Source organism: Falco cherrug, chromosome 8 (genome assembly GCF_023634085.1).
Source record: "Falco cherrug isolate bFalChe1 chromosome 8, bFalChe1.pri, whole genome shotgun sequence".
In the NCBI taxonomy this organism is placed as follows: Eukaryota; Metazoa; Chordata; class Aves; order Falconiformes; family Falconidae; genus Falco; species Falco cherrug.
The window spans coordinates 59737174-59755608 of NC_073704.1; the positions used below are offsets into that span (position 1 = coordinate 59737174).

The 18435-nt window shown below is 39.7% G+C and overlaps 1 protein-coding gene across 3 annotated transcripts in view; it reads right to left on the reverse strand.

Annotated features, from left to right (window-relative positions):
* CNOT6 (CCR4-NOT transcription complex subunit 6) overlaps window positions 1–18435 on the reverse strand; it is a 35505-nt gene that overhangs the window by 11803 nt on the left and 5267 nt on the right. For all 3 annotated transcript variants that reach the window (XM_055718243.1, XM_055718245.1, XM_055718244.1), the window contains 3 exons: window positions 8465–8578; window positions 5646–5832; window positions 264–349 (listed from right to left, as the gene is read on the reverse strand). In XM_055718243.1, the coding sequence (XP_055574218.1) occupies window positions 264–349; window positions 5646–5832; window positions 8465–8576 (385 nt within the window). In that variant the 5' untranslated portion in view covers window positions 8577–8578. The remainder of the gene's footprint in view (window positions 1–263; window positions 350–5645; window positions 5833–8464; window positions 8579–18435) is intronic.

An 18435-nucleotide genomic window follows, 5' to 3' on the forward strand; every position in this document is an offset into this window, starting at 1 on the left:
CAACCCCTATGCAAGCTACAGAAAGCTACGCTCACTCTGCAGAAAGAGATGCAAACCTCTTTAAATGTGGAGTGCTTCACCAAACTCATTCTTTTCTTTTTCTAAATAATCCCTAATTAACAATATTTGTAAATGTGGAGTAAGTACCTACATCTAGGATTGCTATTCAGTAACATTTTATGAACTAGGAGGCTACAGCCATTACATCTCAGAAACGATATCATTAAACAAGCACGGATACCAAGAAAAAGTTGTAATAATACCTTTCAGACCCAAAGTCTGTAACTGGAACAGTTTTCCCAGCTCGAAAGGTAAAACTCGTAACAGGTTGTTATTTAAATGTAGTTCCCTGTAGACAGAGCAAGAATCACATAGGGCTGAAAACAGACCAATATTTGTCTTCAGCAGTATAGTACAAGAAGTTTAACTAAAAGGAAAAACAATTAACTAGTAAACCACAACATTGAAGAACTCGAAGACTAAACAACAATAGTCAGGGAAATCCTGCTGTAAAACACATCCAGAGACAAAATACACATTACATTGAAGTACAGAGGAAAGTAGCTGTTTGGTGAGTTCACCTTAAAAAGTCAGAAATTTTGTAAACATTGGAAATAATTAAATACTTCAATGACCACAAGTGACGAAGCAGTAACAAACCAGACCATGAAACAGTTCAGCTATGATTAAAGGCCAAAGGGAAATTACATCCCAGAAAACAAATAAGCAAAAAATTGGGGACTGTGGCAGTATGATTAGAGCTATGATATTACCATGTAACAGTCATTTACAACAGTGATTTTCTGCTGGGTTTGTTGGGTTGTTTCCATAATTTCAGTGTTAAGACAAAATATATACTTTTTAACTTACAAAACATGCTGACAGGAACAGAATTAATGTCCTGAACTGGGCAAAACCCTGGACTTATTAAGAGCTTTTCACTTCCTTAAACATATTCCAATCTAAGCAGTAAAGACTTCCCTCACCATATTCAATATAAAGCTGCTACTTCAAAGTGTTTACAACTTGGTGCCTGGAGTCTTGAAAAGTATTTTGGGGCAACAAAAAAGGGAAAAGAAAAAAAGAAAAAAAAAAGCAAAATAAACTTGGATGCCAAGAGTTACTCTTTCAGATTTCTACAAGACAGCATTTGAAGCAGAGACACAATTCTTCTAGCCTTGCATTTCAAAAGTAAACTCTGCCTTCTGTCTGGTCCTTTCCTAACAAGGGCTTCCTGAGAAATTCTCTCGGTACCCCTGCATATTTAGAAACCTTGGTAAAAGCAAAGTGGCTTGTTTTAGAGGCACTCTGGGGTGTGTAATAGTGGAAGAAGATACAGGAGGGGACTTTCTTTTTATAAGTCACTGCTCAACCGACTGCCAGACTACAGGACACGTAGTCAACTGTGGGGTTTTTGTTTGGGTTTTTTTCCAATACAAAATCCCATAGACAAGAGCACATGTTTTACAGGGAAACTCAGAAGCCCACTGTGTCATTTTAGAGTTTCTAAGTGCGAATGAGGCACCTGGCACGTAGAAAAGAGGATGAGGTTTAAAAAAAAAAAATTGAACAAAGTCAACACCTCCACTAGTTCTCAGCACATTGGAGATATAAATAGCTATTATTTTTAGGGATGATATTCTATATGACATTATACAGCTACTAGTTTATTCTTTAGAAAGCTACTTTTCCTCTAAGAGCTTTTCAAAGCACTGCAGAAGTCTAAAAAAAGTTCTGTATAAATTACAAAAAAATATACTGAATTCTTCTAGAGGAAAAACACTGAGCTGGAAGAATGGCACAGTAGTAGGTATCACAGTTTCTCTTGGATGAAAGAATTACTTTTGCTAATGATCCCTGCCTCCACGGAACCTGCCCTCTCTACACAGCAAAGGGGACCACAGCAAATCCCACACAGCAAAGTCCATAGAATCATTTAGGCTGGAAAAGACCTTTAAGATCATTGAGTCCAAACGTTAACACAAGACTGACAAGTCCCACTAAACCATGTTCCCAAGTGCCACATCTACAAGTCTTTTAAATACCTCTGGGGATGGTGACTCCACCACCTCCCTGCACAGCCCGTTCCAGTGCTTGACCACCCTTTCTGTGAAGAAATTTTTGCTAACCTCCAATCTAAACCTCCCCGGCACAACTTGAGGCCATTTCCTCTTGTCCTGTCCCTTGTTACTTGGGAGAAGAGGCCAACACCCACTTTGCTACAGCTTCCTTTCAGGTAATTGTAGAGAGCAATAAGGTCCCCCCTGAAGCTCCTTTTCTGGAGGCTAAACACCCCCAGTCCTCTCAGCCGCTCCTCATGAGACTTGTGCTCCAGCCCCTTCCCCAGCCCCCTGCCTGTCCCTGGACACGCTCCAGCCCCTCAGTGGTTTTCTTGGAGTGTGGGGCCCAACACCTGAACACTGTATTTGAGGTGCAGCCTCCTCAGTGCTGAGTACAGGGGGACAATCACTGCCCCTGTCCTGCTGGCCACACTCTTTCTGATACAAGCCAGGATGCTGTTGGCGTTCCTGGCCACCTGGGCACACTGGGGGCTCACGTTCAGCCACTGTCGACCAACATCCTCAGGTCCTTTTCCACCAGGCAGCTTTCCAGCCGCTCTCCCCCACATCTGTGGTGTTGCGTGGGGTTGCTGTGCCCCAAGTACAGGAGCCAGCACTGAGCCTCGCTGAACCTCACACAACTGGCCTCAGCCCATTGACCCAGCCTGTCCAGATCCCACTGCAGAGCCTGCTGACCCGCAAACAGATCAACATTCCTGCCCAACTTGGTGCAAGCATCCGCAAACTTACTGAGCATTGCGGTGGGTTGACTGTGGCTGGGACATCAGGTGCCCCCCAAGACGCTCTATCACTCCCCTCCTCAGCAGAACAGGGAGGGGAGAAAATAAGATGGAAAAAAAAAGTGTGGGTCAAGATAAAGACAGTTTAATGAAGCAATAGTAAAAGTTGCAAATGCAGAAGCATAGGAAAACAAAAGATGTTATTTCCTACTTCCCATCAGCAGGCGATGTTCAGCCACTTCCTGGGGAGCAGGGCTTCAGTACGTGTGTAGTGGTTGCTCCAGAAGACAAATGTTGTAAATAACAAATGTCCCCTCTCTCCCTCCTCCTTTCTCTTAGCTTTTGTATCTGAGCAGATGTCATATGGTATGGAGCGTCCCCTTGGTCAGTTTGGGTCAGCTTTCCTAGCTACGTCCCTTCCCATGATCTTGGCCACCCCCAGCCTACTGGCGAAGCAGAGGGGAAGGCTGGAGGGACAGGCTGGAGGGACAGCCGTGATGCTGTGCGAGCCCTGCTCAGCCGCAGCCAAAATACCAGTGTGTTATCACCCCCTTTGTAGCTACCGCTACAAGCACAGCCCTATGGCGGCTGCTACGGGGCTCAGCCAGACCCGATACAAGCGGGCACGCAAGTTCTTTCAAGCATATCAAGAAACTCTGCTTTACAGCTGAGCTTTCCAAGATAACGTTACAGTGTTTATTTTTTCTCCTGTTTCTGCAAAGATCAGAAATTTTACTGCTCTGACACCTCTTCCTTCAAGCACATGCAGTAAAAAGGGAGATGCAAGGAGCCTCAGGTGAGCTTTGCTGTACAGACCAAACCCAGAGCTCAGATGTGGGAGCTGGAAGACCCGTTATCAATTCTCACATGTGAAAGCACAAATAATTTCTGAGACTCAGGGTATTAGCTATGCCCAGTGTTGAATTATTGTTAGTTTGAACAACTTCCCAGAAGCTATGGGAAGTGTCTGCAGTAAGAGCCAGCCTGAAGCATAAAACTCCAGCACAGCTGAGCCCTGCAGAGCGCTATCACATAGGATGTGCTTATGGGTTTTTCCTGACTTTCACCCCAGTGAAAAAAGAAATCATCTGCATCCTGTGGAAAGGATCAGCTGCAATCACTGAGAACAGAGAGCGCACAGTGGGTTAATGCACTAGCTTTTCACATCTAGAGATGTGGATTCAAGTGTTATGTTTAGGTCATAAATAGAAAACTAGTGCGATCCTAGACCTTAGCTATACATTTCACGTTCACAAGATTTAGCCTTCTCTACTCAGAAAAGACTTAGGACTTGAAAGAGCTGAAGCTTCATAGAATCAGCTAGAATAAATGGGGAAAAGTGTTGGGAAGAAAGCATAATATGTTTTGACACTACTGATGACTATACATTTGCTAAGCTAACTCCATGTATGAGTATTACTCTTACAACCATATTTTAAAAGAAAAAAGACTGACAAAAATCAAAGGATGCTAATGAAGTACAAAGATGAATGTGAAAATATTCTAGTAAATGTGGGATTTCTAGCTCACAATACCTGAGGGGTGGGTAGAGGAGGGAAGAAACCTGTTACTAATAACTGCCTTTAATTGAAACAGTAATGCAAAGCTTTCTTTAGAACAGACTACCCCACAGCTGAAAACAACTACACAACACACTACAAAACAGAGCTGCCAACTGTGCTCTAAAAAGCAATGTCCCTTTGCTCACCCTCCAAGGTTGAGACTAAACACCTTGGAATATGAGCTTTTAGTACCAATTTAATCGGCTAGTTTAATCCTCCCCAACAGAGTGAACTTTTCTAAAGTAGATAACACAATGACTGATATTTCTACATGCAAACTTGCTTTATTTCCATTTTCAGAGCTGTGCTGGCAGTCCATTTCTCTATTGTCTTCTTTATTTCTCATAACATTCTCATTACTTTTAGACTCAGTGTTTTCTGGATTTGAGAAAGCTGTCCATAAGAGTCTTCAAAATTAAAAGCAATGAAGGCATTTACTGGTGTCTAATAAACCTAAGATAAGGCTCTTCCTTTGCATTAAGGGCAAAAGAATGCTGCCTATAAATATTTGCTCTTATACAAACCACTTCTGTATTTACAGAACAGTGTTTTTACAAAGTGAAATGCTGCAGACTTCATTATAATCTAAATAGGCATCACTATTCATGTTTTACTTCCAAAAGGAGGTATCATTCCATGCAAACTTTGCACATCTTGGTACTGTAAAATGGGAGGGAAGAAAGATGCTTTTAGAACATTTTTTTCTCCTCCCCAGTTTACACAGGAATGCAGTTACATGACAGCAAAGGTGGGAAGGAGACAATATTACACAAGTTGCAGTTGTTGTAAAATAAACAGAATAAGAACTATTGTTAAAAATACTGAAGAGAAATAAAGAGGAAAAAAATGTTGCTAGCATGATTATGTATGTTTAATATGACCTTTCCCCACCTTACTATGAGTTAAAAGCAATTTTTCTTGTGCATCAGTATTTCCTAGAGAAAAATGCCACAAAAATATTTGTAAAAAAGTCTGGTAAGAGATGCGTAAGAGAGGAAACCTGACTTGGAAAAATATGAAGTGGGTGGTTGTCATCAAACTGAGCACTTCCAAAGCTCATTCCGTACTGTCGTACATCGGAACAGGAGATCTCAGAAGAGCCAGTATTGCTATACCTGCACAGGCCATACCAAGTATTCAGGGAGACAGGTAAAAAGAAGTGAGGAAGGAGGAATTTCCTTATGCTTTTAGTTTACTAGAATGTAAAATTTATGTAGCACCAGCTTAGACCTCAGCAAAGATAATAAAGAGAACAATTTTAACTCCTGTTAAAATTTACATACCTGAGTGACACCATGTTTCCGAGCTCTGCTGGTAAACTGCGAATTTTGTTAGAGGACAAGTCCAGATATACCAGATTGTGAAGCTTGGCAATGTCTGAAGGAATACGGGATAAGGAATTGTCACTGAGATGCAAAGCTGTCAAATGGGTCAGTGTCCACAATGACGAACTTAAGCTTCTCACTTTCCCTGCAGAAGGATGGTACAAGAGAAAACAGCACATTTAAAATACATAGGTTTATCAGTAACTACACATTTTGTAAGTACGGGGAGGGGCAACTGGAGGGGGAGTTTAGTTTGGGTTTTGTTGATCAGTAACTACACATTTTGTAAGTACGGGGAGGGGCAACTGGAGGGGGAGTTTAGTTTGGGTTTTGTTGTGTTTTTCATTATTGTTGTTTTATTCAACAAAAAATCCATTAACCACCGAATCTATAGATCAAAAAAATTCAGCAATGCATAACAGAATGTAAGGAGCTGCCAGGGATGCTCAGATTGCTTTCTTCCAATTCATATTTAAGTTTTAAACATCTGTCTTTCTCAAGTTCCATACAAAAAAAGATGTATTTACTAAATGACCATGAATTCAATAATTAACAGAGGTCTAAGATACAGATTTTTTTTCAAATATAGTTTGTGTTTGAGATAAAAGATACTCTTCAGTTTGCCCATTATTTCTACGCAACATCTTTCAAACCAAAAATCTTTATTCTATGGCATTAATCCAGGCAAGAACAGATAGAAGCACTATATTTAGGGTGACTAAGATGCTTAGTTGAGAACATGGATTTCCATCTGGCATTCAACTAAAAGCTGCACAAACTATTGCCAGATATTTAAAAAAACGGTATGATTTTTGTATAAACTGAAGGGTGGAAACATGGCTTTGTGTGACAGAATCAAGATTTTTACATTGCCGCATGCAAGGAATGTGAGATATCATCAGAAGGTCTCAAAACATTTCTTCTTTCCAAGATTCTCCCCCACGCCCTGCCAGCAGCGGATCCTTTTTCATTTACAGAAGTCATCTCACTGTACCAAAAAGCATTAAAAGAGTACTAATGCCAGTTTGTCCAAGGGAAAAAGTTACTTGCAATGGCCTTTAAAACCCCCACAACTCACCAATATTAAGAATGGTCTGGTTAATATTATACCAACACACCCCCTTTGTAGTTCCTTTACTTAAATGACTTTCTCTCAAAATAAAAGTAGTTGTATTTACTGCCTGGGGAAAGCTATGCTGATATATGTGTAACTGGGACTCAGCCCCTGGTAAAAAAAGGTTTAATACAGATATAATTTCCAGTGAGCTATATGAAAGTGAGTGGCATAAAAAAGCCTGCAGTGAAAAAGCTCAGTGATTTAAATGAGAGCAGTTAAAACATTTGTGGCTTTCTGTATTAGATGACAAAGTATTCTGCAAGGAAAAGACAGCATGAACACTAATAAAACAAAAACATTGTCACATTTTATTTTGCAAGGCAAATGCATACAGCTCTTAAAAAGGATTCATGCTACTGTAATGCTCATTAAGACATCTTCTGGAAGGTTTTAAATACAAATCCATAGTTCTTTGCATTTTTAAAACTGAATTAACACCTTCCCCCCACAACACACCCCAATGCAAACAGGTGACTGTGATCAAAGAAACCCTTGTAGCTGAAAGGATTTCCAGCCAGCATCACTGATCCATCCTTTTCACTACCTACACCCCTCTTGGCTGGAATCAGTCTATAGTGAGATTACCAAGCATGAAAGGAAAGAGCCATCGCTTAATGCATTTCCTGTGCAGAGGCAGCAGATGTCCAAGTGGATATCCAAGCCTAATGCTGATACACAATGCTGATTCCTGAAGCAGCCTTTAACTAGGTTTCTGCATCTGTAACCTTCAAGTAAAGAATGCTATTCACATGTTAAGGCACGTGGCCCTTGAAGCAAGACACAGATTCAATGATCTGGACGGAAAGCCTCTTCACAATTCAAAGAATTCTGTTTCTATTCTTCCTTCCATAAATTTTTCTGTTGGGCAGTCATTTAGAAATACCACATGGCAATTTTTGCAGTCACTTAAAGAACTGCCATATTTAAACAAAATTTCAGCATAAGTTTACAATAACACAAAATTGTTTTTGAATTCTTAAAATATTTGCTTCAATTTCCTTGTAAACACACTTATGTAGCAAAATCAGAATTTACTCTACAAATCAAAAGAGACTCATGTCCCACACCAGTTAGAATTCATGTTTATGAATTCTGAGCATTATCTTCTTTTCAAGAAAAGATCCAAAAGTCAAAGAGTAACTCAAAGCTAGCACAGTTCTCGGAGGGGTTTTTAATTTTTTTTTCTTTAAATCTCAAGAACAGAGCAAAGATTTACAACTGCTTTTAAACTGAAAACTTCTGCTTCAGTAGAAGCTATACTGTCATAGACTAATACAACATTGTTGTTACATTACTTGAAGTAACAGCATATGTCTATATATCAACCTGAACTTCACCCTCTTCTCTTTGACAAATTAGATCTTAAATCCATGCTTTCACCCTCCCCATCTTCTTAAAACACAAAAAGCTCGCATCCATATCCTCATCTTCCCAACCTTTAGGATTCCCCACCTGCCTCAACTTACCCCTCCTATAGCTCCCTATGTTATCCCAACCTCTGCCCTTGACACACTCAGACACTGGCAGCTGCTGCATTGTTGTGCTGGCTCACTTCAAGGCAGGTAACTCCACTCCAGACTTCTTGTCCAAGATCATACTACACAGGCTACTCTTAACTTGCAAGAAGTTCAAAACCCAAGACCATTCCTCAGTTTCTTACCACTTATTTCCAACTCTGCCCAGTGTGATTTCTTCCCATTAGCTGCTTCCTCTGAGGACATAATTGTGTACATCCTCCGTGGATCAGGTGGATCGTACTTTTCCTTGGGCATTCCTGTTGAAACAAAAAGAAAATTAAGTGATTAAGGTATCATATACTGAGAATTCTTTAAAAGGTAATTTCTGTTTCAGTTAAATGTCACATTGGACATTTGCTCCAAATACTTTCTAAAACTTCAGATAAAGATAACCCGTGCTCATTTACAAACTTCACCAAGTGGGAAAGACTGCTATAAAAGAGAAGAACACAGATTCCTGATACTCCTGCAATGGAGGACGACATCCTAAGCCCCCACCCAATAACTTAACAAAATCTGTACACCATCATAAACATTGTGCCCTGCCACCTTTCATGAGTATGTCACCGTGTCCTTCAAAATCAATCCATTCTACTGCAGGTTCTATGTTCTTCAGCAATGAAACTTCAGAAAGTGATCACCATCACCACCACTGGATTCTCCCTCATATAAACTATAAAGAAAACATTTGCTAATAACTCTGACTATGTATCAGTCCTAGGTTTACTGCAATTCTTAACTTTTCACACAATTCAGCATCCAAGAAAAGAATTAACGGTTCACAAAGATCCGCAATTCTTTAAGCCTGCAAAAAGACAGCATTTACTCCAGCCCTCATCCTACTCTTTTCAATCTGAAAATATTGTACCCAAAGTAGACCTTTCTATCACTTTCTTCAGCCAGGTGTTTAACACTGAAACATAACTCCATTTCACTCTCTTTCACACCATTCCTGGTAAGTTTACGATAAATGTTTTTTCTTGTCTCTTTTTACCATACCCAATCATGGACTCTGAGAGAGAAATAGCAAAAATTCCTCTCCGAAAAAACCTCCTTCCTTTCAAAAACAACCTCCTTCCAGCTTTCCTGGACATCAACATACTCACAGTGTTTCACTGCAAGGGTGGGAGGGGAAGTAATTCCTGGCTCCATAATAAAGCCCTGTGCCATAACCCTCCCTGTACCATGAGCTAGCTCTCCTCTGTCCCAGGAGAAATACATCTGGGTTTTAGTCAGTTTAAGAGGAAAACCAGCTTATGTAGATTTTAAATAGATAAATAAATTTAAATTTTAAATTTATTTAAAACAAACACATACGTTTTAAATTTATTTTGAATAAATAAATGAATACTGTACTGACTTGCAAATTAGCTGTATTTTCAAGTTACATAGGACTTCCAATATAAACTGCATTTATCACAAATAAGAGCAATGTTTTTGCACTGCCCTACATATATATAAGAGCTTTTATAGCAAAGATTTCACTATCTTAAGCTATCACATCCAAATACATACAGAAAGGCACAAGCAACAAGCTATAGAACTATTTATATGAAATAAGAGAAATCAAAACAATGCTAGCTCAAATCACGTTTACAAACATATTATAAGCAACACCGCGCAATTATTAAGCAAAACACATTACAACAACCTTATAATACTAGCCAATAACACTCAGTACAGAAGATGCCGTGCTGGTGAATATCAAGAGCACACCTACCTACCAGGTCTTCTAAGACTTTCTAATTTTTTCATAACCCTGGACAAAGTGAATACATCAGAAAAATGTGTAATTATATAGAGAATGAACAAAGAATAACTGTTAATAAATTAGAGCATCAACCAAACATTATCTGTACACTGAATTTACTGAAAAATGTTTACTCCACCTGCTAAATAAACAACAGAAAACTCTAAAAAACTTTCAGCTAATTATGCACCTTGATTAAAACAAAGCTTTTAGAGCCCACAGGCTTACTTTAATACAACAGCTCTTTTACTAATTTACACTCCTCCCTCCTTTTCCCAATCCCACAACTGGTCAAAACCAGATATCTGCAATGAAAAGAAATTCCCCTTTAAAAAGTGAATTGTGGGTAAAAGGACGAGATTATAAATAGCAGCTGGGTGGAGCTCCTTGAAGAATGAAGGCACTTGAGCACCCAGGGTACTGGAATCACCAAGTGTAACACTTTCTTCTTCAAACTACGCTAATTAAAGGAGATAAGACTGGACTATAACCACCGGAAAGGTAAAAGCTTAACTTCTCCCTACAATTACCTATACAACTAGTACAATAATATATAGCAAAGTAATGTATAAAGCATCCCTTCTGAAATTGCTGTATATAATTATATAAGATCCATGCCATATGGGAATGCTCCAGTTTGTCAGGAAACATTTACCTTCCTTGGTCATTTGATGCTTTCTCCTCCTGCAGCTCCCTGAATTAATAAATATGTTCCAATTTTTCAAGAAATGAAGCAGGTATACTAGAGACAGAAATCTCATTCAGTACAGAAACACGAACGTTCCCCAGAGCACACTCAATCACATGCACTAATTAACAGCTTTGCTGGTACCAGCAGCATATCACTCCTCACTACCAAAAGAGGATGACATACTTTTCCAGTGGGTTTTTGTTAATGTGTGCTAAAACAATTATAGAGATTTAGGCATTTGAGGTTTTAACAGTGGATTCTGGTGACCCCATGTTCCCAGTCCATCCATGGCATTGCTCTCCCTCTCGTTAAAGTTCCTCCTCTTGGTGGTTTTCCCTCACTGCTGCATCTCACAGTGGATGATTCCCTGCTATTTAGGATTACCAGGAGGAAAAAACAAACAAACAAAAAACCCCACAAAAAAACCCAGCAGCAAATGCTCAGGAGCCTCCTGGCTCCTGGTGACCGGCAGCATCGCTGACATGGGCCACACCAGAACACCAAGGATACTGTCACACCCAGTGTTAGCGCATTGTTATCCATCAGGTAGAGCTGGAGAGTTCTCAGGGTCTGCCAGCAAGGCTAAATTTGGGTCACATTTCACAGGGTATCATAAAACACAAGCACAATACCTTGAATTGCATTTCAAAACTTCACAGCATGGAGTAGTTCAAGAAAATCAGCCTCTTTCACAAATCACTCTCTCTCCTCCTCTCTCCACCTCTCCGAATCCAAAGCTAGAGCCTGCTGAGCTGCCACAGTCAAACGGAAATGCTGAGGTAAACGTCAGATTAAGAGATACAGTTTTGTCAGACTAAAGCCATTTTCAGTCAGACCCACAAAATGGAGTTGAACGACCTCAGAGCCACTGAGAACTGCAGCTTTAGACTATCGTGACAATAATTTTCAAAAGAGCTCACACCACCTGTAGCTCTCAGTGGTGCGCGCAGTGGAAGTGCCACCGGACGCCAGACTGCCACCACAGGCAGCGAGTCAGTTCGTGAAGGAGAACACCTTTAAAATGTGACATGGATGCCCAGAACACACCCCTGACTATGTACCTTTAATGAAGAGGACGTTTAAATATGTTTGAATGCAAATGAAATGGTTTACTTTCTTGTACCAGGTTATTAAAATTGTTATTTAAATAGTTGTAACAACAGAAGAGCTTCAGCATTCAAGAGGAGCGTGGCTGGCCATTCCCAGCCCAGGTCACACAGTCCCAACACAGAATTAACACCCCCCTACCCCAAAGAAACTGAGCTAAGGGGGGCCGATGAGGTCCGCAGTGCCGAGGGTCCAACACAGGGAATTAGACAGATCTCGAGCCTTCAGCGCAGGCGCGGGTTTAAGCCCTTGTCTGCACAGAGGGCACTGAGGGAAAGGCAGCGGCCGGGGCGAAGACCCTTCAGGGAAAGGTGCAGGGCGAGGACGATGGGGGTCAGAAAGAGAAGAACACACCTGAAGGCTGTGAAGCCAAGGGAGGGCAACCTGTTAGAAGAGCTGACAAAGTCGGCTAAGACAGCAGGTGGCTGATGGAGCACAGGCCCTGGCTTCACTCAGGAGCACGCCACTGGAGACAGCGCCAGTGCTCGCAGGTTGAGGTGCGCCTGCCCCCGCTGCCGCTTGTCTCTCCACGTTAAAGCATCGAGTGTGGTCAGGCGACGAGCAGCCGGGCGAGGTGACGGGTTAGGGAATGCCCTGGATGAGACAGCACAGCTGCCGGCAGCAGGTGAGCGGGCGTGCTGGGCTCCGAGGCGCGCTCAGGGCTGCAGCACCGGCACCACTAAAGGCCTGTGCCCGGTGCCAGCGGCCTGGCAATGGCGACGCTGCCTGAAGGCCCAGCCTTTCGGCTGCACCGCTAGCTGCGTGAGACCGAAGAGTCCAGAGCCTTGCCTGACCAGACTTCTGAAATGGTAAGTCTCTTAGGCTATAGCATGTGTAAAGTGGAAGCTGGACTACGCGGCAGTTAATGCTCCAGATGACTGTGTAAACTACCAATAAATAATGCCTCTTGAACGGAGAAAAGATAGTCTGCCTTGAGTGACAGGGCAGGAAAGATGATGGTTTTTTTCCTGTCCTTCCCTTCTGCTGGTTTTATGAAATTGAAACACAGCGGGGAGAAGGCTTGAGACTAAGCAGTAAGTTAAAACAAAACCAAACGAGAAAATACCACAGCATTCTCTGTTTCCTGAAGTGCCTTCTATAATACCACAGATAAACTAACTCTGTTTCAAAACTAAATGTATTAGACAACTCCTGTAGGCCAAGTACCATCGATCCTTCTTTATGGTATTAGCTTTACTATAAATGCAGATATCAAGTTTGCCCCCAAAGCTCTCCTAGAAACACCAGCTTCTTCCATATCAAAATTGAAATTAGCAAAGAAAACTTAAATTCTAAAACTTTGTAGAAAACAATGAACAAGTGAGAGCAGCATGGGTTAGTGTTCAGACACAATTTTATCTGATCTAATCAACTACTCTGAAATAAATATTTCAACATTTACTAAGCAGCCCCTACAAATCCCATTTACAAATACACGAGTACCTTTAGAAATGTCTCAAGATCACTATGCATTACAACTCTGCTTCTGAAACCTCTTGACACATTCATGACTTGACTTCCCCACCCACCCCTCACTTGATATTACTTATCACTAATAACCTGATATAACCAGGAAATAGCCAGGAGGAGGAAGTAAACAATGCAGCACCACACCTGATCAAATGCAGAATTACCCAAACTTCTTACTTCAAGTAAAAACAGCGAATAAACTATACAAATCTAAATCTAACAAAGTCACAAGTAAGAAGATAAGTATATTTTCCACTTATTGATGCAGTACAGTATTACTTGCAAAATAAATTACTTTTACGGTGCTGAAAAGTAGCAGGATAGAAAGCAATCTACAGTACTTCCTATTAATTATAAGCCATTAAGTTGCTCAGAGATTCCATACGAAAATGACAGCACATATGCGATTCTTTCTTTCTCCAAACCCAAATACCGGAAGCTCATCCCACACCATTTATTTGTAACATTGTGCCTTTAACCATGAAGCTCTTTTCCAAGCAATCCAAAGCTTCCTTTGAAAATGGCTTCCAACAACTCCCCTGACGTGTTAAGTATTTTTTGAACTGACTGACATGTCTTGAATTCAAAGTTAATTTAGGATCCTCCTCACCCCCCGACACTAGCCACTTGCACCGTGGTTTTTCAATGCATGAAGCAGAACTAAGCTGGCCCTGCTGCAGTTCCTTCCTCCCCAGGACTGTGTATTTCCACTTCACTCTTGCATCAGCACTGACTTTTGTCTGATAACAAAAGGAGCTGGTGAAGAGAATTAAACTGCCCAAAAGCTAAGGGGGAGGAGGAAAAAAAAATATTTGTGTATTATAACTAGCTTCCTGTATTATTATTCCTGTATAGCACTAATGTATGTGGGGGCTTGCAGCACAGCTGTTTACAGGACTGAAATTAGGACAACAACATAATTGTCTTTCTGGCCACACCTACCCAAAATCTCTTCTCACGCAGCAGGAAGCAGAATCTTGCTTCCAACTACCCTCACCCATATATCAGTTAAATAGTAACACGGAACAAAGTCTGAAATCCTAACTGAAGGCAAAGTACACTGCTTTTTAGATAACTTAAAGTTGTAGCACTTCTAGCAATGTATAGGCTAATCAGAAATGTTAATCTGTATTTAAAGGGTTAATCTCTACCGTTGAGATTTATCCAAATGAACAGAAATTACTGCTTTAAATTCCAGACAGTGACCCTCTTCAAAGGGAACAGAAGCAGATCTAAAAAATAACTACTATGGAAAAAAAATTAAGGTAATTTCATAGTGTTGTATTTAATTTTTCACTACAAAAATTAAGATTTGCTCATTCCACTCAAAAGACCCACTACCATTCCTTTAAACAAGTGCTTGTCAAAAACGAATCAAGCTTGCTGCTTTCACTTCCAGTCACTGGTGGCCTTTTACTCAGCAAGTACCAAATTTCTACAGAAACCTAGTAACATTTCAGCTTGAAGTACAGGCAAATGAAGCAACAACCCTGTGTAAACAGGCACTGTCCCTGGCCGGGATGACACAGTGCAACATCTGTCTTCTCACAGAAAAGCAACAGCAGCTTGAACAGGCTTATGATAAAGGTCAGTCCCTACAGAATCCACGCACTTGAACTGATGAGTTGAGTCAATGACTGTATTTGTCCTCAGTCTATACCATACATGAACAACTAGATAGTCATCTTAATAATGAAAAAGGATGGAGAAAATATTCATAGGGAAGCCAACACGATAAGGAAGTAAGCAAGTACTTAACACATCCCAGATAAACCTCAAGTCTCACATGAAGTAAATTCCACGTACTTCAGCTAAACTCTTATTTAAGATTATTAGGGACCATCCCACCCTCCAGACATAAAACTTAAGCTAGAGAATTAAATGCTTTTTCTGTATGCCTAATGCTGTTTCTACAAAGCTTTCTTAATTTCACGTCAGTGTTATTTCTATCAATGTCTTATTTTACAAAAAGATCTTAACACACACCCTCAGTTTTCGATATCCCAACTACTAGCAGGTATACAACATAATATGGAAGAATACCTGCATCCTGCTACCAGATACAGTTTCTGGGTTTATTTTGCTACAATACATAACCATGCAAGTAGATAAACCAAAGTTCAGAAATGCAGGTGTAAGCCACTACCTAAAAGAACAATCTGAAAGAATGAAAGCATCCTCAAAATAGAGGATTCCATACTAAAGCACATCAGAACCAACATTACAAATATTCTGAAGCTGAATAAACAGAAATTTGAGGACTTGCCTATCTATTGAAATACCACTTACATTTAACTTTGTAGGAGTGAACAAGATTGCTCTACTGAAATATACAAACAACAGTGCTGCAAGAAAAACAGATTATTTTTTGTATTGTTTTTTCCTACTAGTATGCTACTTTTAGGTAAACATCATGTCTGTTGTGTAAACATCTATTATTTGTTGTCTAGGGCAAACACTCTCGGCATTTCATTTTTAAAAGGCTGTTCAAGTAATATTTTTTTTTGTACAGTAAGTATATAGCATTGAAAAAATAAGACTAGGAAAAATCCGACTGGGAAATTAGCTAAAGGGTAACACCTGAATTTTTCAGAGTACATGCTGTGAATTAAAAATTTCCTTTTACCTAGTCTGGCAACGGATGGCATGTAACAGCTGTGTGCACAGGTAGAACTGTAGCAGCACAGGGGAGCAGCACAAGAATGACTCCTCAAACACTCCGCACCCCAAGAAACTCAACTATAACGTGTTATAGTTACGTGGGAAAGTGTCAAGAACCCTTTAACCTAATTTATAGCTTAATGTTGGAATAATCTAAATTAAAAAAATAAAAATGCTGTTGAGTCAACACAAAGTCAATTGATTCATTCCAAGTGCTTTTTCATTTGGTAGGATCACATTTTAGTGGCTGTTAGCATATTAAGATTTAATGGCTTCATCAGCAAACTAATGCTTCTTCATCATATTTTGAGGACTTCTAAAACCAGAATTTTACACGACTGCCAATACAAAACCACAAGCTACCCTTCCATTTTTTCAGACTTAGATAATGCAGTGGGATGTGAACATGCATTACAACTATGTAATAATAAATACAAGATACTGATTAAGCCAATACACATTAGTTCATGTGAATATATCTGAAACATAACTAATCAGATGAGTTATTTAATTTTGCATATATAAGTTCTACTATGTGACAAATTCTTTAATATTCTTCAAAAAAATCTATAGAACACTAGAAGTTCTGTAAAACCTTTTATTTAGCCTAACTGACTAAAATGAGACATACCCCCCCCTGAAATTTAAGAAAAGCAAAACATCACAGTTCCCATCAGCTGGGCCAAAAATGTCAAAGGATGTATTTGCTGTTTTCAAATCAGGGAGACTTGATTAGAATATAGAGCTACACAGCACTCACTTGATCAGGCTTTAAATTTTGTTAAGTCAAAAAATCAGTCAATTCATATTTTTAAGAAGACCATATTATCAAGTCTTGACCTGCAGATATTTCAAATTTAATTAAGATTTCTTTGCTGTTCTTAAACACTTGTTTATAGAAATACAAAAGGGCTGGTTACAAGGTGTGTGGCAGGGCCATGTACCAAACCTCTACTTCTCCTCCTGCCCAACCTGCCACCCCTCCACTCCATTTGCAGTTACAATTTGCTACCCGATGAGCAACCTGCAGCCCAGTATTTTAATGGTGTAACCCCTTAAACCTTGGAAGCCATGAAAAAGTTATTTACCATTGTTTCACTAGTGTAAAGAAGCAATTTTCACTTCCATGTTCAGTTGCTATAAAGACCAGTTTGGTTTCAAGACAGAACTCTAAAATGGCCAGAATACCAAAGGTGTAATTCAGCACCGAGGTCCTTGACTGTTCCATCTTCTAGACAGACCCAGAAGATAATCTATTTTGTCTGACTCATGACAAACAACTCAAATTCCCACTCCCTACCCTGCACAACATCTAATGATCAGAAGTACTAGTCCAAGTGTTCTCAGTCTAGCATAGTCCAGATGATTAGAATAGTTCTTAATTATCAACAATTGTCTGTAATTATGCCTATAGTAAAAGGCTGCTGTATACAAAACAAACATTAAAACAAAACCAAATTGCAAGGCAAAGACCGACCTTTAACTGGTATCCCTAGAAACACTCTGGTTAGCTAATGAGTACTATACAACGTTCAGATTTTTTCATTTTCTATTTTAGTGTATTCTGAAATGCCAATACATTAAAAGATCAGTCAGGTTCACTAATTACTTTCAGAATTTATTTGCATTACATAAGTATATACTGTATGAATAACATGGAACCTAAAAGATCAACTTTAAAAGAAAGAGTTTTGCCATAAAACATTTAGCTTCAAGTTTAAAAAATGCAGACAGGCAGTTAAGACCAAGGCTTAAATACTTCACCTACAAATGTCTTCAGAAAGCTAATGAGAATGGTCTTACACTCCAAAACTTTAACACAATACCAATTCTCATTCCACTGGCTGTATTCAGACAATCACATTTGACAATTTAGTTATGATTCTTCATGATACATGAAGAAGAACATTAATCATTGTTTAGAGTAACTACTGCACAATTTCTTATCGTAGTCCAACTCTGTAAGCTATTCTAATACTGGCACATACACCACAATGTTCCTTACCACATTTTCCTTTACGCATCTGCAGAATACTTACCACGTTTCTGTTTTGTGGGTGAAAACATTAAGTCACTGCACAAAACATTATTCTCTTTCTTAGCCTTGCAATAGAACTGAGGAGTAAGAGATAACTTAGCTACTCTAAATGAAGTTTGGACATGAGCTCATTTTCAGCAGAGGTCTGAATGAGAGCTTGAGAAGAGATGTCAGTATCTAAATCCAAAAATCCTTGCCCTCCTAAAAAACAATTTCTAGATATTTAAAAGCTTGTTAATATTAGGAGTTGCTAAACTAACTGAAGTTCAGGGTATTACAGAATTTCTTCATGCAGCTCATGCTCTAGCCATTTAGCCACTTCCTGATAGAAGCAACCAGACTATTCATAGATTGTTTTTACTTCAAATTAAACCAACAAGCCTGAGAATGTTGTTTC